Source organism: Ctenopharyngodon idella, chromosome 2 (genome assembly GCF_019924925.1).
Source record: "Ctenopharyngodon idella isolate HZGC_01 chromosome 2, HZGC01, whole genome shotgun sequence".
NCBI lineage: Eukaryota > Metazoa > Chordata > Actinopteri > Cypriniformes > Xenocyprididae > Ctenopharyngodon > Ctenopharyngodon idella.
Window position 1 is genome coordinate 7309662 of NC_067221.1, and position 22030 is coordinate 7331691.

General features: G+C 35.6%; 1 pseudogene and 4 gene segments (V, D, J or C); all 5 read left to right on the top strand.

Annotated features, from left to right (window-relative positions):
- Window positions 1-2891: 2891 nt before the first annotated feature.
- On the top strand, window positions 2892-3438 carry LOC127499406 (T cell receptor alpha variable 38-1-like). The segment is given in 2 exon segments: window positions 2892-2934; window positions 3125-3438. Coding segments are annotated over 2 exon segments (357 nt in total).
- A 4504-nt stretch (window positions 3439-7942) lies between these two features.
- On the top strand, window positions 7943-8698 carry LOC127500033 (T cell receptor alpha variable 18-like; annotated as a pseudogene).
- A 1578-nt stretch (window positions 8699-10276) lies between these two features.
- Window positions 10277-10924, top strand: LOC127499425 (T cell receptor alpha variable 14/delta variable 4-like). The segment is given in 2 exon segments: window positions 10277-10422; window positions 10611-10924. Coding segments are annotated over 2 exon segments (357 nt in total).
- A 4006-nt stretch (window positions 10925-14930) lies between these two features.
- On the top strand, window positions 14931-15564 carry LOC127500001 (T cell receptor alpha variable 18-like). The segment is given in 2 exon segments: window positions 14931-15000; window positions 15088-15564. Coding segments are annotated over 2 exon segments (369 nt in total).
- A 3021-nt stretch (window positions 15565-18585) lies between these two features.
- Window positions 18586-19313, top strand: LOC127500025 (T cell receptor alpha variable 18-like). The segment is given in 2 exon segments: window positions 18586-18769; window positions 18958-19313. Coding segments are annotated over 2 exon segments (357 nt in total).
- Window positions 19314-22030: the final 2717 nt, after the last annotated feature.

The window sequence follows — 22030 nt, forward strand, 5'->3', positions numbered from 1 at the left end:
CATTTCACAAATCTCTTCGGATCGTCTGATGTTTCTGTGTGTGTCCTGTTCAAACCTGAATATTGAGCCAACATGTTTATCTATTTAATCATATTGATCTCATCAGCTAAAGGTTAGTGCATATGCTGGAGCATTCTTAAAAGGGGGATGAAAACATTTTATTAGTGTAGAACGAATTTAGTTTTTGTGTAATTTATAAATAAATGATGATTTCCTTATTTAAGAAAAAGAGCTGATTGCTATATATCAGAAATGCTTTTTTTTAGATAACCAAGCTAATAACAACATTGCATTATTAAATATAAATTCATTGCATTTGAATGGAGAAAGACATAAACATCTTGGATGACATGGGGGTGAGTAAATTATCAGGAAATTTTAATTCTGAAGTGAACTAATCCTTTAAAACAAATGGACAAAACATGCTGTTCTGAGCTCCAACATTAGGGGGCAACATAACCTCACAAGCTATGCTTCATTCACATTAGACAACCACGTGATGTCTAAATAAAACACTGCTCACCATTTGATTTAAAGCACAGAGCATGTCCATGTTTCACTAACCACACCCACATTATTAATACACAAACGCTCTGATCTTTAAAGTGGACTTCAGTTAAGATGGAGGAGAAGCAAATGCTGCTCATGATGCTCATCACAGTTGCAGGTAAAGTAAATACGGTATATAGCAAAACAACTAAAATCCTTATTAGATCATGATATATTATAATATGATTGATTATATTTCAGGTGGATTTGCTGATAAAATTGAACCAAAAGATGGAAATACTAATGTAATCAAAGAAGAAGGAGAGTCTGTGTCACTAAGCTGCACATATGAAACTAACAACAATAATATTTATCTTTACTGGTACAGACAGTATCCAAACAGAGAACCACAATATTTACTGTATAAAGGTGCTCGATCACGGAGCAGTCAGGAAAATATACCAGACGGTTTTCAGTCGAAAACATCCCAATCATCCACTGAACTCACTATTAACAGTGTGACTCTGTCAGATTCAGCTCTCTATTATTGTGCTCTTGAAGTAGCAGCCCAGTGATACAAAGTGCCTGAGAAGCTTTACAAAAACTCATACAAAATTAATGCTTTGAAGTGTCTTTAATCAATCTGTATCATGTTACTGTAAACCACAAACAGTGAATGTGGTGACAGCTGTGAATTTGGGAGGTTACATAAGGGCATGTGAATAAAATTCAGCATGCATCTCTACATGGTTCTCATATAACTGCTTTTATGTTTTCTCTTTCTCATGTCAAGGATGTCATTTAAAATGATATGAAACCAAAGTCTCGTAAACACACACACACACACACACACACACACACACATGCTTGTATAAGTGGTTTACAGGGACTCTCCATAGACGTAATGGTTTTTATACTGTACAAACTGTATATTCTATCCCCCTACACTACCGCTACTCCTAAACCTACCCATCACAGAAAACTGTCTGCAGTTTTTGAATTAAAAAAAAAACACAGTTTAGTATGTTTTTTAAGCCATTTGGTTTACGAGGAAACATCAAGTGTCCTCATAAACCATATTTACGTTGTAATACCCATGTCATTATAAACATTTGTGTATATATGTGTATACACCATGTATACAAGAACACACACGCACACAAAACATTTTACATACATGGCAGGTCATTTTTGATCTTCTACATGTGTCTTTTGTGAATGTTATCACACTAGTCCAAACTAAAGATAATAAAAGGGGAGCGAATAAAACTGAAACAATAAAAACATTACATAAATATGAAGAACACTTTCTGGCAGAGGATTCTTAGAATAAACAGTAAATGGGACTTTGTAAAAATGTATATACTTTTAATAAAATATATTAATTAGATGGTAAATTCTCATCATGAACACACCCATGAACTAAGCAGGGTTAAGCTTGACCATACCCGGATGGGAGACCTCCTGGGAAAACTGTGCTGCTGGAAGAGGTGTTAGTGAGGCCAGCAGGGGGCATCACCCTGTGGTCTGCGTAGGGTCCTAACACCCCCATATAGTGACAGGGACACGACACTGTAAATAAGCACCGGCCTTCAGATGAGATGTTAAATCTAGGTCCTGTGAATCTGTGTAATTCTTCATTTCTGTCCACTGTGCAAAATCTGTCATGTTTAGGCGAAATGTTTTATTCCCGCATTCGCACCAGTAAGCATGTCATCAGGGAAGAGAAGAGTAGTCGCTGCAAGAAGGACGAGGATGTCAATTTGGTTAAAGATTACGAGGACACACAAATTAAAAAAAAAAAAAAAAAAAAAAAAAAAAAAAGGATGGATGGATGGATAAATCATGTATAATAAACTGGAATATTCCATAAAAAAATAAGAATTGTCAGTTTTGATTTCATGGTGATTTTAAAGCATAGCTGCACATATAGGTGCATCTCAGTCTTAAAGTTAGCATGTGCTCTTGGCTTGTCAAGCCTTGTCTGAAATAGTTTTCCATTTTGAAGACTTCTGATACTCAGTCCTTCAGCACACATACTGTATTCTACTGTACAACAGGCTCCAGCACACCTCAGTCTATTTTAATACCTCACCAACATGGATATTACTCTTTGAATGCCCCTGTATGACTTCCTTCTGAGCGACAGTAACACTTTATAATCACATTATTCTCTCTTTTGAATTACAGAAGCTGTGCAGCTTTTAAATTGTGTGCTTCACATTTCACTGACCACACCCACAGTATTAGTACACAACAGAACTTCAGTCGGTGTGTTCATTTACTCCTGATTAATATACTGGATATGACCACAGTTTCATTCACATTAAGGCAATATTCAGATACAGTTTTATAATAAATCCAACTGTATTATAAATACAAACTACCTCTGGACTGCCAACATGGAGAGACATATGCTGCTCATGATTCTCATTGTAGTTACAGGTAAGTAAATAAGCTGGACAAACAACATCCCATTTTTATATGAAAGCAATCATCACATGATGTTTTTTGTTGTTGTTGTTGTTGTTGTTGTTTTTTTTTAATATTTATCTATTTTAGCATTTGTAAAAAAAATTATTGAAACAATCCTACTGATCAGAGATTACAGATCATGATAACTATTTAATTTCAGGTGGATTTGCTGAAAAGATTGGACCAGGAGAAGGAAATACTAATATAATGAAGGGAGAAGGAGAGTCTGTGACACTGAGCTGTTCATATGATGCAAGCAGCAATAATGTTTATCTTTACTGGTACAGACAGTATCCAAAAGGAGAACCTCAGTATTTACTGCTCAAAGGTGCTTGATCACAGACTTATGAGGATATATCAGACCGTCGGTTTCGGTCAACAACATCCCAATCATCCACTGAACTCATTATTGATAAAGCAGCTCTGTCAGATTCAGCTCTCTATTATTGTGCTCTAAGAGTAGTTGCCCAGTGATACAAAATGCCTGAGAAGCTTTACAAAAATCAAATACACAATGTGCTTTAAACAGTCTTTAATCTAACAGCATCAAACCACAAGTTATTATTTTTTTGTAAACCACAGCTCTGGAAATACACACTGTGGCAACACCTGTGAATATGGGCAGATTATGAAAGGTTATATATGGGGCATGTGAAACTATCATTAACTATTTGTTTTTCTAAATGTGTTAAATCATTCAGTAAACAAAGGGAATGGAATTTGTTAACCTAAAAATTGAACAAAAACTATCATTCTGTCACAGACTGTTTGCAGTATACGTGCATGACAAAGAAGATAAATTCAATAAAGTTTAACAGAGTACTAGGAACAAGAATCAGTGAAAATAACCAAGAAAACAACTACAAACTCAATGTGATCGAAACAAAACTAAACAAGGACAGACTGAAACTAAGTGCATATATATATACACAGTGAACTGAGGAGTTAATTGAGACTAATAAACAAGAAACAGCTGGTACAAATGAACTAATAATGATGGTAACCATAGAAACATAGAAATGGCGGGAAACTGAACAAAAGACAACATGTGACTAAAGACAAACCAACTAATACATGAACAGGACAGGGAAACATAAAAAACAAACTCAAAACAGGCTTAACCCTGACACATACAAACAAGAAAACATAAAATACATTTATTCTGAAGTAGTTCTCTGTTCATTATCTCCTGTAGATCGAGAGGATCTGCAGTCGTCATGTATAATGGGAAGAGGAGTTTAAGCCCCGCTAGAAATTTTACGTTCCCAGAACATTCTCAGAACGTCCCCACTGATGTTAAGGATGTTGCCTTGTAACGTTCCCAGTACGTTCAGAGACGGTCACGATGTGGAGTTCTTTTAAGGGTTGTGGGACGTTATTTGGTGGACCTTCAGGGAACATTCAGGACGTTCTGGGAATGTTTAGAAGACTATTACTATAGGACGTTCTGTTAACTTCCCAAATGTCCTCTTTGTAACGTTCTTGCGCGACCTTCACAGAACATTCAGGACGTTAGAGAACCATATTTTATTTGGAAATGTTCTCAGAACGTCCCTGCTGCCCTTGTCAAAAAATTTAATTGAAAATTAGAGCTAAATTGACTAACAAAAGTGGCTGTTTGAACTAAAACTATTTTTTCTTAAACTGTCTTCCAAAAAAAAAGTTATTCACAGGTATTTATTCTGAATTACTATTACGAAACCTTTTTTTTAAATGCAATCTCTTGTCCAGTAAGTCATTAGCTCGACAACTGCCCATGCATGAGCGAATGTAACTGCTGTATCACTGCCATCAGCAACTACACAAGTTACTGTCTTTTCAAATAAAGCAACATGCAGCAGAACATCAGTGTTTCTGGATCATCACTGACTGAAGCACAGGCTCTACTCTCCAGCATGATGGTAACATCACAAACCTCCGCTATCAACAGAACATTAACACTAACAGATCTCTCTTCGATTATCAGCATCTTCAACTTATTACAAACCACTCTGACTTTATTTCTTTCATACAAATCTTCTTAATGAAGGTGTTGATGTTTTAAATATATAAAGTCACCATTACGGAGGTTCATACGCAGAATCTTGATGTCTGTGTGAGTCTAAAAGACATTGCTCAATGCATAATGAATAAAAAAAAATAAAATAATAAAACTCAAAAAAAAAACCTAACAGTTAATACACATAGTTTCTGGAGAGGATCAATGAATCAGGACACTTCATGATGATTGAATCACCATCATTAATAACCAAAGTCATCTGATTAGGCTTTCATTTGCATTCTTTACTATAACAAGCATGTTTTGGAAACACAGTTAAAGCAGCCAGAGAAAATCTAATGTTAAAATATCAAGAATCAAGAGCCCATCTAAAGCAAACACTCACCTCCATAACGGTGACTTCAAACTTTATTATTTTCTATAAAACATCCAGGTAGAAGGCGACTTTCTCGTGACCTTGCACAACGTTCCCTAAAAGTTCTCTAAAGGTGACGAAAATTCTGAACCTTTACAGAACATTTGGGACATTCCTAAAACATCCTCTTTTGGTAATGAAAGTGCTGCAGTTCAAGGTTCCTTATATGACTTTAGGGGAGACATTCCAATTTGGTTAATTTTATGGGCACATAAGAATGTTACAAAGAGGATATTTGGGACATTAACTGAACGTTCCCACACGGTCCTCTGTTGGTCATTTAATAACGTTCCCGATATGAGTTTAGGGGGACTGTTTCTATTTTGGTTATTTTATGGTCGCTGCTGAGAACGTTACAAAGAGGACATTTGGGAAGTTAACAGAACGTCCTATAGTAATAGTCCCCTAAACATTCCCAGAACGTCCTGAATGTTCCCTGAAGGTCCACCAAATAACATCCCCCAAACCTTAAAAGAACTCCACATCGTGATCATCTCTGAACGTACTGGAACGTTACTAGACAACATCCTTTTTTGACATTTGTGTTGTTGAATCCAGCTGTGGTTTGTATGTACATTTCAGTTTATTCAGAAAACACGAATTTTGTTTTGCTTCTCAAGTAAATGTTTCTTGATTTAACAATTTTAAGATATTTGTACTAGAAACAAGAACCTCACAAGCTATAAAATACAGAGTAAGAAAATCACTCTTTGCGAGTACAGACAGTAACTCCAAATATAATGTAACTAATAGAATAAACTGAACAGTTGGTTTCATTCAGTTACATCAAACATTGAAATCAATCTCATATACAACTCAGAACAACTGTACACAGCAAAATCCCCAGTGTTAAACTAACACCCAAAGCGTACATATGAGTCCATCTTGCCAGGTGTTAAAAAGTAACACTGAAGCAGTGTTAAAGTTAATGAGATAATTGATTGATGATTGAGTGATGATTGACAATCAGTAGTGACACCTGATGTTAATAAGCAGAATCATTGAAGGAAAGAGAGAAAAAAGGTGTTAATTAATGTTTTATGGAATGTTTCATTTCAAGTCACCATAAAAGAGGTCAGCGTTTGCTTTAGTTGGGCTCTTGACGCTTTACCTTTTATTATTAGTTTTTCTCTGGCTGCTCCAACTTTGTGTTTGTAAAGCACATTTGTTATGACCAGAGAACATATAAGGTGGTCACATGATGATATTATCATCATGCAATGGCCTGATGTCATTCAGAGTCTAAATCTGACTGTATGCTTGATGTGTAGCTGTAGTATTAATGATTGTAGTCCTGTGATTTGTTGAGATCCAACAGCAGGATGAACAAATTTTTTTTTTTCAAGAAATGCATGATGGGAGCCATGGATGAGTTTTGATTGGTGGCTCCCATCATGCACTGCAACATGAAGCACTTTGTTTGATTGTCACCATTGTTGAGGGTCATATGCTGATTCTTGATGTCTGTGTGTGTTTCAAAAAAAACTTCAGATTATAAAAGCTCTGCTGGATATCAAGCGGTAACAGAGTTAGTGTAAAGAAATAATAGAACATCTATATGACCAGTTAACAATACTGGATGTCACCAATGAATCAGGCCATTTCACAATGAGAATGTCATCATCAAAACACAACTCTTATGACTGTGCTTTACTAAGCACTGTAAACCTGAATTGATCAACTTTGGCTTACAACACTTGTGGGAAATGTAGCCCAGATCACAGTTTCTCTGGCCATAACAAATGTGCTCTACAAACACAAAGTTGGAGCAGCCAGAGAAAAAGTAATGTTACTAAATAAAGAGTCAAGAGTCCAACTAAAGGAAATGCTTTTCACCATCATGGTGACTTCAAACTAAACTCATTAAAACATTAACATCTAAACATCTGTTAATTCTGAATAAGAACTTTTGTTGATGTATTACAGAAATAAAATCAAACTGGTTAATAATGAGTGTAATAATGTTTAATGGCTGGAAGTCAGTTGTAGTTGTCATGTGTCTCTTTTTCTCTTGTTGTTTCTTCAGTGATTCTGCTTATTAACATCAGGTGTCACCACTAATTGTCAATCATCACTCAATCATCAATCAATTATCTCATTAACTTTAACACTGCTTCAGTGTTACTTTTTAACACCCGGCAAGATGGACTCATATGTACACTTTGGGTGTTAATTTAACACTGGGGATTTTGCTGTGTATAGTACATTTGAATGCAAAATACATTTGAGACAGGAGACATTTGAGAATGGAGAGTACATTTGAAAGAGAATGTAAATTTCACATACATAAATGTGCATATGTGTGAGCACAACACTAAAATGTTTGTATATAAAAACAAATGTCAACAGTAACTCAAACACAGACAGCACATTTTAAAGTGAATGGACAAAACATGCTGTTCTGAGCTCCAACATTAGGGGGCAACATAACCTCACAAGCTATGCTTTATTCACTTTAGACAAGCACCTGATGTCTAAATAAAACACTGCTCACCATTTGATTTAAAGCACAGAGCATGTCCATGTTTCACTAACCACACCCACATTATTAATACACAACAGATCTTCACTCTTCGCATTCATTCATGCATCAGTGACACTTCATTTGTTTTATAAAACCACATTGAGCATAACTTATAAATCAACAATCAATAAAACAACAAGGAAAATCTAACAAATCAATTTAATAGTGAACAAACACTCTGATCTTTAAAGTGGACTTCAGTTAAGATGGAGGAGAGGCAAATGCTGCTCATGATGCTCATCACAGTTTCAGGTAAAGTAAATACAGTATACAGCAAAACAACTAAAATCCTTAATAGATCATGATATGTTATAATATGATTGATTGTATTTCAGGTGGATTTGCAGATAAAATTGGACCAAAAGATGGAATTACTAATGTAATCAAAGAAGAAGGAGAGTCTGTGACACTGAGCTGCACATATGAAACTAACAGCAATGATATTTGGCTTAACTGGTACAGACAGTATCCAAACAGAGAACCAGAATATTTACTGTATAAAGGTGCTCGATCACGAGCAGTGAGGAAGATATACCAGACGGTTTTCAGTCGAAAACATCCCAAACATCCACTGAACTCACTATTAACAGTGTGACTCTGTCAGATTCAGCTCTCTATTATTGTGCTCTTGAAGTAGCAGCCCAGTGATACAAAGTGCCTGAGAAGCTTTACAAAAACTCATACAAAATTAATGCTTTGAAGTGTCTTTAATCAATCTGTATCATGTTACTGTAAACCACAAACAGTGAATGTGGTGACAGCTGTGAATTTGGGAGGTTACATAAGGGCATGTGAATAAAATTCAGCATGCATCTCTACATGGTTGTCATATAATTGCTTTTATGTTTTCTCTTTCTCATGTCAAGGATGTCATTTAAAATGATATGAAACCAAAGTCTCGTAAACACACACACACACGCACGCACACACACACACACACACACACACACACAGACATACTTGTATATGTGGTTTACAGGGACTCTCCATAGACATAATGGTTTTTTTACCGTAAAAACTGTATATTCTCTCCCCCTACACTACCGCTACTCCTAAACCTACTCATCACAGAAAACTGTCTGCAGTTTTTGAATTTCAAAAAAACACCGTTTAGTATGTTTTTTAAGCCATTTGGTTTACGAGGACACAGGAAGTGTCCTCATAAACCATATTTACGTTATAATACCCATGTCATTATACACATTTGTGTATATATGTGTATACACCATGTATACAAGAACACACACGCACACAAAATATTTTACATACATGACAGATCATTTTTGATCTTCCACATGTGTCTTTTGTGAATGTTATCACACTAGTCCAAACTAAAGATAATAAAAGGGGAGCAAATAAAACTGAAACAATAAAAACATTACATAAATATGATTGTTAGAATAAACAGTAAATGGGACTTTGTAAAAATGTATATACTTTTAATGAAATATATTAATTAGATGGTAAATTCTCATCATGAACACATCCATGAAGCTAAGCAGGGTTAAGCTTGACCATACCCGGATGGGAGACCTCCTGGGAAAACTATCCTGCTGGAAGAGGTGTTAGTGAGGCCAGCACGGGTGTCACCCTGTGGTCTGCGTGGGGTCCTAACACCCCCATATAGTGACAGGGACACGATACTGTAAATAAGCACCGGCCTTCAGATGAGATGTTAAATCTAGGTCCTGTGAATCTCTGTAATTCTTCATTTCTGTCCACTGTGCAAAATCTACATCATGTTTAGGCTAAATGTTTTATTCCCGCACTTGTGCCAGTAAGCATGTCATCAGGGAAGAGAAGAGTATTCGCTGCAAGAAGGACGAGGATGTCATTTTGGTTAAAGATTACGAGGACACACAAATAAAAAAAAAAAAAAAAAGAAAAGGATGGATGGATGGATGGATGGATAAATCATGTATAATAAACACTGGAATATTCCATAAAAAAATAAGAATTGTCATTTTTGATTTCATGGTGACTTTAAAGCATATAGCTGCACATATAGGTGCATCTCAGTCTTAAAGTTAACATGTGCTCTTGGCTCGTCAAGCCTTGTCTGAAATAGTTTTCCATTTTGAAGACTTCTGATACTCAGTCCTTCAGCACACATACTGTATTCTACTGTACAACAGGCTCCAGCACACCTCAATCTTTTTTAATACCTCACCAACATGGATATTACTCTTTGAATACCCCTGTATGACTTCCTTCTGAGCGGCAGTAACACTTTATAATCACATTATTCTCTCTTTTGAATTACAGAAGCTGTGCAGCTTTTAAATTGTGTGCTTCACATTTCACTGACCACACCCACAGTATTAGTACACAACAGAACTTCAGTCGGTGCGTTCATTTACTCCTGATTAATATACTGGATATGACCACAGTTTCATTCATATTAAGGCAATATTCAGGTACAGTTTTCTAATAAATCCAACTGTATTATAAATACAAACTACCTCTGGACTGCCAACATGGAGAGACATATGCTGCTCATGATTCTCATTGTAGTTACAGGTAAGTAAATAAGCTGGACAAACAACATCCCATTTTTATATGAAAGCAATCATCACATGATGTTTTGTTGTTGTTGTTTAATATTTATCTATTTTAATATTGAAAGGACACATTAAGTTTTATTGAAACAATCCTACTGATCAGAGATTACAGATCATGATGTAAATAAAAAATGTATTTAATTTCAGGTGGATTTGCTGACAGAATTGGACCAGGAGAAGGAAATACTAATATAATGAAGGGAGAAGGAGAGTCTGTGACACTGAGCTGTTCATATGATACAAGCAGCAATAATGTTTTGCTTTACTGGTACAGACAGTATCCAAAAGGAGAACCTCAGTATTTACTGCTCAAAGGTGCTCGATCACAGAGTTATGAGGATATATCAGACCGTCGGTTTCGGTCAACAACATCCCAGTCATCCACTGAACTCATTATTGATAAAGCAGCTCTGTCAGATTCAGCTCTCTATTATTGTGCTCTAAGAGTAGTTGCCCAGTGATACAAAATGCCTGAGAAGCTTTACAAAAACTCAAATACACAATGTGCTTTAAACAGTCTTTAATCTAACAGCATCAAACCACAATTTATTATTTTTTTTGTAAACCACAGCTCTGGAAATACCACTGTGGCAACACCTGTGAATATGGGAGATTATGAAAGGTTATATATGGGGCATGTGAAACTATCATTAACTATTTGTTTTTCTAAATATGTTATTTAAAAATTAAATCATTCCGTAAACAAAGGGAATGGAATTTGTTAACCTAAAAATTGAATAAAAACTAACATAAAAACAAGAAAACAAATAAAAATGCATTTCTTCTGAAGTAGTTCTCTGTTCATTATCTTCTATGGATCAAGAGGATCTGCAGTCGTCATGTATAATGGGAAGAGGAGGAGTTTAACAAGAATACCCATTCCCGTTCCAAGAATAACCATCAATCACAGAAAAGAGCAAATTCATGTGGATCTGGAGATCTCCTCTGCTGCAGTATCAGACTCCGCTCTGTATTACTGTGCTCTGAGGCCCACAGTCACAGGAAACACATTAACATAAAACAAAGCTAACATCACAGTTTATAGTCAATGATAACACCATGCAGGAATGTAGGTTTCACCATCCAGTGTCCACCAACCGTCTGGTTTTCCCTAAATTGTTGTTGGGACCTGGAACATGGATGAATTAAAGTCCATGCATCATCAAAACAGCATGATAGAAAAACAAACCTGCATGTGTATTAATGAGTGATGTCACTAACCACACCCACTTTACAAATACACTTTAGAATGTAAGTAAGCATGATATCTGTTTTCAAGTGCTTTGAAATGAGTCCTCCAGAGATGAAAAGCATTAGTAATGTCCACTTTTGTCTTGCTTAGGGTCCTATTGTTTTTACTGCTTTATATTCCTCTTATTGTTTCTTTTTAGGGTGTTTGGCTTTTTGAGCCGTCGCTTGACAGACAAGAAATACCAAATTCATCAGTCGCTTTTCTAGCTTGATATATATGGACTGACCGCTGTGAATACGCAAAATGATGACAGAAAGCACCTCAAAAGCCTTTGATTGGTTAAAGCAGGGTGTGATTTGTTAAAAAAAAAAAAAAACAGAGGGGGAATATTTGTAGAATGTAGAATGTTAATGTAGAACTTTAGTGTAATTCATATAAAATGAACAAGTAAAATACACATAAAAATAATTATTTAAACTGAAACATAAACCAAACAAAAGTTGACTGTTGTAATGCTTGTAGACACTTTAATGGTTCTTGCTGTTCTTAAATATTAGTTAAGATATTTTTATTGCATAGTTCTAATGGATTAAAAAAAATATTTCACATTTTGTTTATTTTATTTTTAAGACAGTAGTTAAACCAGTCCACTGAGAACAGAGGTTAAAGTGAATCTATTTTAGTAAATTCAAAAGGATCATGATGTTTTAATGTGAGTGCAGCTTTCAGGGGCGGTGCTATAGGACACATCCTCTGCTAGACAGTGAGTGTTTTCTGTCTAACTAACAGTTCAGTCAACAGATGAACTAATCCATCATACTGCAAAATGGTGCTCTGTTTTTTGGTTTTGTTCTGTACTTTTGCATGTAAGTATTCAATATTTTGTGTATAGTTTCCCATTAAGTTTAACTGTATTTTTTCTTCTTGTTGGTTTGTGCTGTTTTTGTTTTGTTTTTTTGTTTTTTCTTTTCTTCCTGACAATTTAGTTTAATTTTCATCAGAAGAGTACACGCGTACTGTACGCGCACTGCCGGATTTCTGTAACCGCATTTACTTGTACTTGTCGCAGGTTGCACATGTGCATTTAATTTTTTTGCAGTAATTAGTTTTATCCACAAGGTGGCAACCGTGCCCTGGGAGCGTCGATTCACAAGGTAGTCAAAGAAAAACTGCATAAACAGATCAGACCGGAAAGCATGCAAGCTACAGCGATAATGGAGGCCTACATGAGAGATTGTGTGAAGAGGTTAGAAAGTACCATCATTTGTACAACTCTAGCATGAAAGAACACAAAGATGTTTACATGGGTTGTAACTCGTGGTGAGAGATTGCTCAAAACTGCGCATGCATCAAACGTCTGTGTTACGTGTATGAGTCAAATGGAGTATACTTTGCAAGGCTGTGCGTTCGACTGTGCGCGTACACTAGCGTACACGTAAAAAAAATGAACTATACCCAGGGCTCAATAAAATCACTCTTTGCGAGTACAGACAGTAACTCCATAAATAATGTAACTAATAGAATAAAATGAACAATTGGTTTCAGTCAGTTACATCAAAAATCCCTATTGAAATCGATTTCATATACAACTCAGAACAACTGTAATATTATTATAAGTGCAAGTCTTTGCAAAATGTCTTCATTAGCTAACCTTAAAAAGAATTGTGTATTGGTCTTTGCTAAAATGTAGAAACAATTTAATATAAATAAATAATTAGAGGGTAAATTATCATCAATAATTTTCACTATAGGATCATACAGAGATGATCTACTTAATTTCAGCACTGTAGCTTTAAGAGGAGGTGCTAGAGCTGGAGACTCCTTCTGCTGGATGATGAATGAATGTTTACTTCAGGAACACTTTGTGATGCAGATGAACTAAAACATCATCCTGAAAAATGATGCTGTTTGTTTTGGTTTTCTTCAGTTGTCTTGCATTTAAGTATCTTATGTCAACCCTCAGGCACTCAGTTTTCTTTTCCATTTGTTTGTATGTCTTTGTTGTCAAATGTTGATAATCTCATCTGCAGGTGTGAGTTTTGGGAATGTCATCACACCAGTTGAAACTCATATGTTTGGGACAGAAGGAGACATTATAAGTCTCTCCTGTAGCTACTCCTCAGCAAGAAGTTTATTTTGGTATCGCCAATATCCCGGATTGGCTCCTGAATTTCTTTTCTTCATTCTTCACAGAAATGGGGAAGTTTTACAAAAATCTAATATTGTGATTCACATTTTACAGTGAATGTGTTTTGTTAGTAACAATTCAGGATATATGTATAAAACAACAGTGTTTTTCTGTAAGAGTGTTTTGCACTTTATTTAAAGTAGGATATTTTACATTTATTTTACAGACTTTGATTGGCAGCCGTTGCTGAAAGTCATTTGACTGTTTGTTTGTTTTTTAAGATTATCTTTTGCAGTGAAGGTGTTTTATTGAAATAATTCGGGGAATACCTGTAAAATAACTGTTTTTCTGTAGAAAAATTTTAATGAAAATTTCTGTTAAAGTTTTTTACACTTTATTTAAATTAGAATATTTTACTTTAATTTTAAGGTTTTTGTTTGGCTGCCGTAGCTGACACTCATTAACCATTTTTTTAAGATTTATTTTTTTACAGTGTAGACCTCAAGCTTAACCTGACACAATCCTGTGCCATGAACAACAAGGTTCTGGATGCAGCAGTTCATCTGGTACAGTGGAATCATGGTTGTAAATGGCTGGAAATTGAAATCCATGGCTTAGTGTTGATGTCAAAACCATAATGACATATTACTTAACAATTAGTTAATAGTCATGTGCCTCAAGTACATGTGTACATTTACCTCAAAGTAAAGTCATAACATAATGATACATTTTCAAATCATTAGTTAATGATTAATTAAAGCAGACAACTGGAAGCTGAAGCCATTGTGGTAATTAACACATTAACTTACACTATTAGTTAATAAAATATGTTATTAAGGAATTAATACATTATGACACATTTAATTAATAACAATTCATATATTACTTAATCTATTAATCATATAGAAACTTTATTAGTTGCTGATGCAGTAATCATTAATTAATGGTTTAGTTCTTCATGAGTCATACATTAAAACATGACTATCTGTGCATTAGTTAAGCATGAATTAATGCATATTAGTGCACCCTTATTGTAAAGTGTTACCTTTGATTTTAAAGCACAGAGCATGTCCGTGTCTCACTAACCACACCCACATTATTAATACACAACAGAACTTCATTCAGCCTCAGTGAACAAACACTCTGATCTTTAAAGTGGACTTCAGTTAAGATGGAGGAGAAGCAAATGCTGCTCATGATGCTCATCACAGTTTCAGGTAAAGTAAAAACAGTATATAGCAAAACAACTAAAATCCTTATTAGATCATGATATTATAATATGATAATATATTATTATATTTCAGGTGGATTTGCAGATAAAATTGGACCAAAAGATGGAAATACTAATGTAATAAAAGAAGAAGGAGAGTCTGTGACACTGAGCTGCACATATGAAACTAACAGCAATGATATTTGGCTTTACTGGTACAGACAGTATCCAAACAGAGAACCAGAATATTTACTGCTCAAAGGTGCTCGATCACGGAGCAGTGAGGAAGATATACCAGACGGTTTTCAGTCGAAAACATCCCAATCATCCACTGAACTCACTATTAACAGTGTGACTCTGTCAGATTCAGCTCTCTATTATTGTGCTCTGTGGAGCCCAGTGATACAAAATGCCTGAGAAGCTTTACAAAAACTCATACAAAATTAATGCTTTGAAGTGTCTTTAATCAATCTGTATCATGTTATTGTAAACCACAAACAGTGAATGTGGTGACAGCTGTGAATTTGGGAGGTTACATAAGGGCATGTGAATAAAATTCAGCATGCATCTCTACATGGTTCTCATATAACTGCTTTTATGTTTTCTCTTTCTCATGTCAAGGATGTCATTTAAAATGATTTGAAACCAAAGTCTCATAAACACACACACACAAAATATTTTACATACATGGCAGGTCATTTTTGATCTTTTACAGGTGTCTTTTGTGAATGTTTTCACACTAGTCCAAACTAAAGATAATAAAAGGGGAGCAAATAAAATTGAAACAATAAAAACATTACATAAATATGAAGAACACTTTCTGGCTCTGGCTGTAATCATATCATCCAGGTGGACGCTGCTGCACACTGCTGGTGGGTGAAGAGAGACCCCGAGCCCACTGTAAAGTGCTTTGAATGTACAGAATGTACTTATAAAATGCTTCATTCATTAATTGAATGATCAGATAGAGATGATCTGTTTCATAAATTTAGGATTGTAGCTTCAAGAGGAGGTGCTAGAGCTGGAGACTCCTTCTGCTGGATGATGAATGAATGTTAATATTTATTATTTAATATTTGTCATAATCTGGTTATTTCTTTCCTTTATGAAATTAAAACATTATTTCATCTGCAGGTGTGAGTTTTGGGAATGTCATCACCCGCGTCTTCGAGCCGCAGGAAGGTAAGCTGGGTCTATATTTACATTATAGTATATCTGACCTTAAGTTTTCCTGCATGGGTTTTTCCTGGGCATGTAGAGAGGAAAAATAGAATAAGGGGTTTTTAAGGGCTCTGAAGTTTAAAAACCATTAGGTTGGCTTGAACGATTGTTTTTGGCTTGGCAAACAAAACAAAACTCTACCAATGGTGGTAGTTGTTTTGAGGTTAGCACTCTTTACTTCAGATAGATCTATGTCTAGCGTCGGCCTCCTGGGCCGCCTGACATTGTTGGCTTGGGTTGAGCTTTGCTCCTTTGAGTTCTTAATTTAAAGTTTAAAGTAGCCTCTTCTCTCATGAGTTTGTAGGCTGAGTTTTAGCCCCAGGCAGATCTATGCTTATGTGTGGCCCTATGGGCCCACAGCTTAGCTGGCCTAGGCTAAGAACTAGGGTTAGGTGTTTGCTTTGCATTCCCCCTTGTATTATTACTTCCCTTGTTAGGTTGTATAGTTTCCTAGTTCTGGCCTCTTCTGAGTTGTCAGGCCAAAAAAAAAACCCTTACCCCTTTTAGTGTAGGTGCAAGATAGATAGCAGCTAAGGTAGCAGGCTATCATTAGCCTCCCTGGTGCCACTGTCTCAGGTGGTAGGCCCCTTATCTTTAGATGGATAAAAGAATGCTAGTGTTGCATAGGCCCCACTTGTCTAGAATTTTCATTCATACTGTGTTTGCCCTCAGCATGGCGGTGTGGGTATATCGTTCCTCAATGCGTTTCCGAACGCAGTGTAGAGTTCCCTTTTGAAAGGGAACGTCTCAGGTTACGTATGTAACCATGGTTCCCTGAGAACAGGGAACGAGGCACTGCGTTTCCCAGCCATGCATCAGGGCTGCCTGCTGAACAGTCCCTTCAGACGATAAGACACTGACTGGTTCTCTAGGCACCCCTTATATACTTCCGGGTCGCGCTATGATGACGTCATAGGCTGTCGCCGGCCAATAGGATTGGTAGGATTTGACAATTGCTTTCAGACACCGGTTCACGTGATGGCGTTCCCCAATGCGTTTCCGAACGCAGTGTCTCGTTCCCTGTTCTCAGGGAACCATGGTTACATACATAACCTGAGACGTTCCATATTGAGGGAATGAGTCGGAGGGGGATTTGTTTTTGTGATTATATATATATATATTTAATCAAGATGACCAAGGCTTTAATTCAGTAGAAAATAGAAGCTGCAAACTATTGTATATCTGAGTGAAATGTCTTCTCAAACAAGAAAATGTAGGACAGGACTTCATTTTTTCCTGAAGGGGTGGATTTACAGTACAATCCTTCTTCTTGTACTATATATAATGAATTGGAAATCAGAGTTTTCTTAAATCCAGTGAATTTATTCTGGTATTTATTTTACAGGCAATGTCTGTATGTGGTATGAGAGGTGACTTAGGGTCTGACCCATGGCAGGAATGCAATAACATGTTTTAAGAGATGCTTTAAGAGAATAAATTAATTAATTTCTCACACAACCAAATCAATCAATGTGACTATGCCAAAGGAATAGTCCCCAGAATAATTCAACAGCATTCCAGATGAGAAGAGGCCTTCCGGAATTTATGACTCACTTGTGACCCTTACCAAAGTAGCTTATGTATATAGGACATAGAAAGTGTCAAATATGTCTTGGAATAACCTCAACAGAATGTTTGGATGTTATCTGTACTGTTAACCAGAAGCTGTAGAAATGATGTCGACTGTCCATCTGACTCTTAAGTATTAGTGTTTCTGTATCTTAAGTTAGTTTGAGGCTGGATAATCTTATTCATTTTTTCTATGACCTATGGAAGTGTGGAGAACTTTGACTTAACTTCAACTTTGACTGGTCTTCATTGAGCATACTTGTCTCTTTATGAGATCCAACTGTAATTGCCCTACAGTCCATCAGGAATTATGATCTCATGTTTGTGGCAGGTTGTCCCACACTCAAGCCGGTAAGCATGTCATCAGAGAAGAGAAGAGATGTCCCTGCAAGAGGGAGGGAAGTAATTCTGAATAAGAAGATTACATAAAGATAAGAGTTGTCATTTTTGATTTCATGGTGATTTTAAAGCATAGCTGCACATATAGGTGCATCTCAGTTTTAAAGTTAACATGTGCTCTTGGCTCGTCAAGCCTTGTCTGAAATAGTTTTCCATTTTGAAGACTTCTGATACTCAGTCCTTCAGCACACATACTGTATTCTACTGTACAACAGGCTCCAGCACACCTCAGTCTATTTTAATACCTCACCAACATGGATGTTACTCTTTGTCTGACACTGTATGACGGCAGTAACACTTTATAATCACATTATTCTCTCTTTTGAATTACAGAAGCTGTGCAGCTTTTAAATTGTGTGCTTCACATTTCACTGACCACACCCACAGTATTAGTACACAACAGAACTCAGTCGGTGCGTTCATTTACTCCTGATTAATATACTGGATATGACCACAGTTTCATTCACATTAAGGCAATATTCAGGTACAGTTTTATAATAAATCCAACTGTATTATAAACACAAACTACCTCTGGACTGCCAACATGGAGAGACATATGCTGCTCATGATTCTCATTGTAGTTACAGGTAAGTAAATAAGCTGGACAAACAACATCCCATTTTTATATGAAAGCAATCATCACATGATGTTTTGTTGTTGTTGTTTAACATTTTTCTATTTTAATATTGAAAGGACACATTAAGTTTTATTGAAACAATCCTACTGATCAGAGATTACAGATCATGATGTAAATAAAAAATGTATTTAATTTCAGGTGGATTTGCTGACAGAATTGGACCAGGAGAAGGAAATACTAATATAATGAAGGGAGAAGGAGAGTCTGTGACACTGAGCTGTTCATATGATACAAGCAGCAATAATGTTTTGCTTTACTGGTACAGACAGTATCCAAAAGGAGAACCTCAGTATTTACTGCTCAAAGGTGCTCGATCACAGAGTTATGAGAACATACCAGACCGTCGGTTTCAGTCAACAACATCCCAATCATCCACTGAACTCATTATTGATAAAGCAGCTCTGTCAGATTCAGCTCTCTATTATTGTGCTCTAAGAGTATTTGCCCAGTGATACAAAATGCCTGAGAAGCTTTACAAAAACTCAAATACACAATGTGCTTTAAACAGTCTTTAATCTAACAGCATCAAACCACAATTTATTATTTATTTGTAAACCACAGCTCTGGAAATACCACTGTGGCAACACCTGTGAATATGGCAGATTATGAAAGGTTATATATGGGGCATGTGAAACTATCATTAACTATTTGTTTTTCTAAATATGTTATTTAAAAATTAAATCATTCAGTAAACAAAGGGAATGGAATTTGTTAACCTAAAAATTAAACAAAAACTAACATAAAAACAAGAAAACAAATAAAAATACATTTATTCTGAAGTAGTTCTCTGTTCATTATCTTCTATGGATCAAGAGGATCTGCAGTCGTCATGTATAATGGGAAGAGGAGAAGTTTAACAAGAATACCCGTTCCCGTTCCAAGAATAACCATCAATCACAGAAAAGAGCAAATTCATGCAAATCTGGAGATCTCCTCTGCTGCAGTATCAGACTCTGCTCTGTATTACTGTGCTCTGAGGCCCACAGTCACAGGAAACACATTAACATAAAACAAAGCTAACATCACAGTTTATAGTCAATGATAACACCATGCAGGAATGTAGGTTTCACCATCCAGTGTCCACCAACCATCTGGTTTTCCCTAAATTGTTGTTGGGACCTGGAACATGGATGAATTAAAGTCCATGCATCATCAAAACAGCATGATAGAAAAACAAACCTGCATGTGTATTAATGAGTGATGTCACTAACCACACCCACTTTACAAATACACTTTAGAATGTAAGTAAGCATGATATCTGTTTTCAAGTGCTTTGAAATGAGTCCTCCAGAGATGAAAAGCATTAGTAATGTCCACTTTTGTCTTGCTTAGGGTCCTATTGTTTTTATTGCTTTATATTCCTCTTATTGTTCCTTTTTAGGGTGTTTGGCTTTTTGAGCCGTCGCTTGACAGACAAGAAATACCAAATTCATCAGTCGCTTTTCTAGCTTGATATATATGGACTGACCGCTGTGAATACGCAAAATGATGACAGAAAGCACCTCAAAAGCCTTTGATTGGTTAAAGCAGGGTGTGATTTGTTAAAAAAAAAAAAAAAAACACGGGGAATATTTGTAGAATGTAGAATGTTAATGTAGAACTTTAGTGTAATTCATATAAAATGAACAAGTAAAATACACATAAAAATAATTATTTAAACTGAAACATAAACCAAACAAAAGTTGACTGTTGTAATGCTTGTAGACACTTCAATGGTTCTTGCTGTTCTTAAATATTAGTTAAGATATTTTTATTGCATAGTTCTAATGGATTAAAAAAATTATTTCACATTTTATTTACTTTATTTTTAAGACAGTAGTTAAACCAGTCCACTGAGAACAGAGGTTAAAGTGAATCTGTTTTAGTAGATTCAAAAGGATCATGATGTTTTAATGTGAGTGCAGCTTTCAGGGGCGGTGCTATAGGACACATCCTCTGCTAGACAGTGAGTGTTTTCTGTCTAACTAACAGTTCAGTCAACAGATGAACTAATCCATCATACTGCAAAATGGTGCTCTGTTTTTTGGTTGTGTTCTGTACTTTTGCATGTATGTATTTCCATATTTTGTATATAGTTTTCCATTATGTTTAATTGTTAATTTTTTTTTCTTCTTGTTGTATTGTGCTGTTTTTTTCTTCATGACAATTTAGTTTAATATGGTTTAATCTTATCTACAGGTGTGAGTTTTGGGAATGTCATCACACCAGTTCGTACTCAGGTGTCTGGGACGGAGGGGGACAATATAACACTGTCCTGTAACTACTCCTCAGCAGTTAGTCTACAGTGGTATCGCCAATATCACGGTTCAGCTCCGGAATACCTTTTGATAATACTACATGGGACAGGAAAAGTTTCACGGAAGTCTGAAATTGTAGATCTAGATCCCCGATTTTCTGGAAAACTGAATGAAGAGAAAACCTGTGTGTATCTGGAGATCTCCTCTGCTAAAGTGACAGACTCTGCGATGTACTACTGTGCCCTGGAGCCCACAGTGACAGGAAACACAAACTACACTGTACAAAAACCTCACTTATCTAGTGGGGGAAATTATTTATCATCCAGCATATTTCTGTAAACATTTGTTTGTGCTAGAAGTAAAAAAATAAATAAAAAAAAAATCAGTAACTTGCTAGTTCTATTGAAATTGTTTCTCATGCTTTGATATATAATTTAAGGTAGTTTTCTTTATAACATGTAGAATTATATCTAAGAATATTTAAAGTCTAAATAGTTAACAGACAAATAATAAAATAATAATACTAAATAAATAAATAAAAGTAACTTAAACACATTTACTATTACAGACATAGCGTTATTTTAAAGTAAATGGAAAAAAAAAACATGCTGTTCTGAGTTTCAACAGAAGGGGGCAACATAATCTCACAAGTATAGTTTACCCAAAAATGAAAATTCAGTCCTTTACTCACCCTCAAGTTGTTTCAAACCTAAATGGGAAAACAAATATGGACGTCAATGGTGTCCATCAACTGTTTGATTCCCAACATTCTTTAAAATATCTTCTTTTGTGTTCAGCAAAAGAAAGAAATTCAAACAGGTTTGGAATAACTTGAGAGTGAGTAAATGATGACAATTTTAATTTTTGGGTGATCTATCCCTTTAAGTGATCTCTTTTCTCATATTATATTATATTGTATGAATTCCTAAAGATGAATGTGAAGTCATATTAAAAATTGTAGAAACTCACATGAG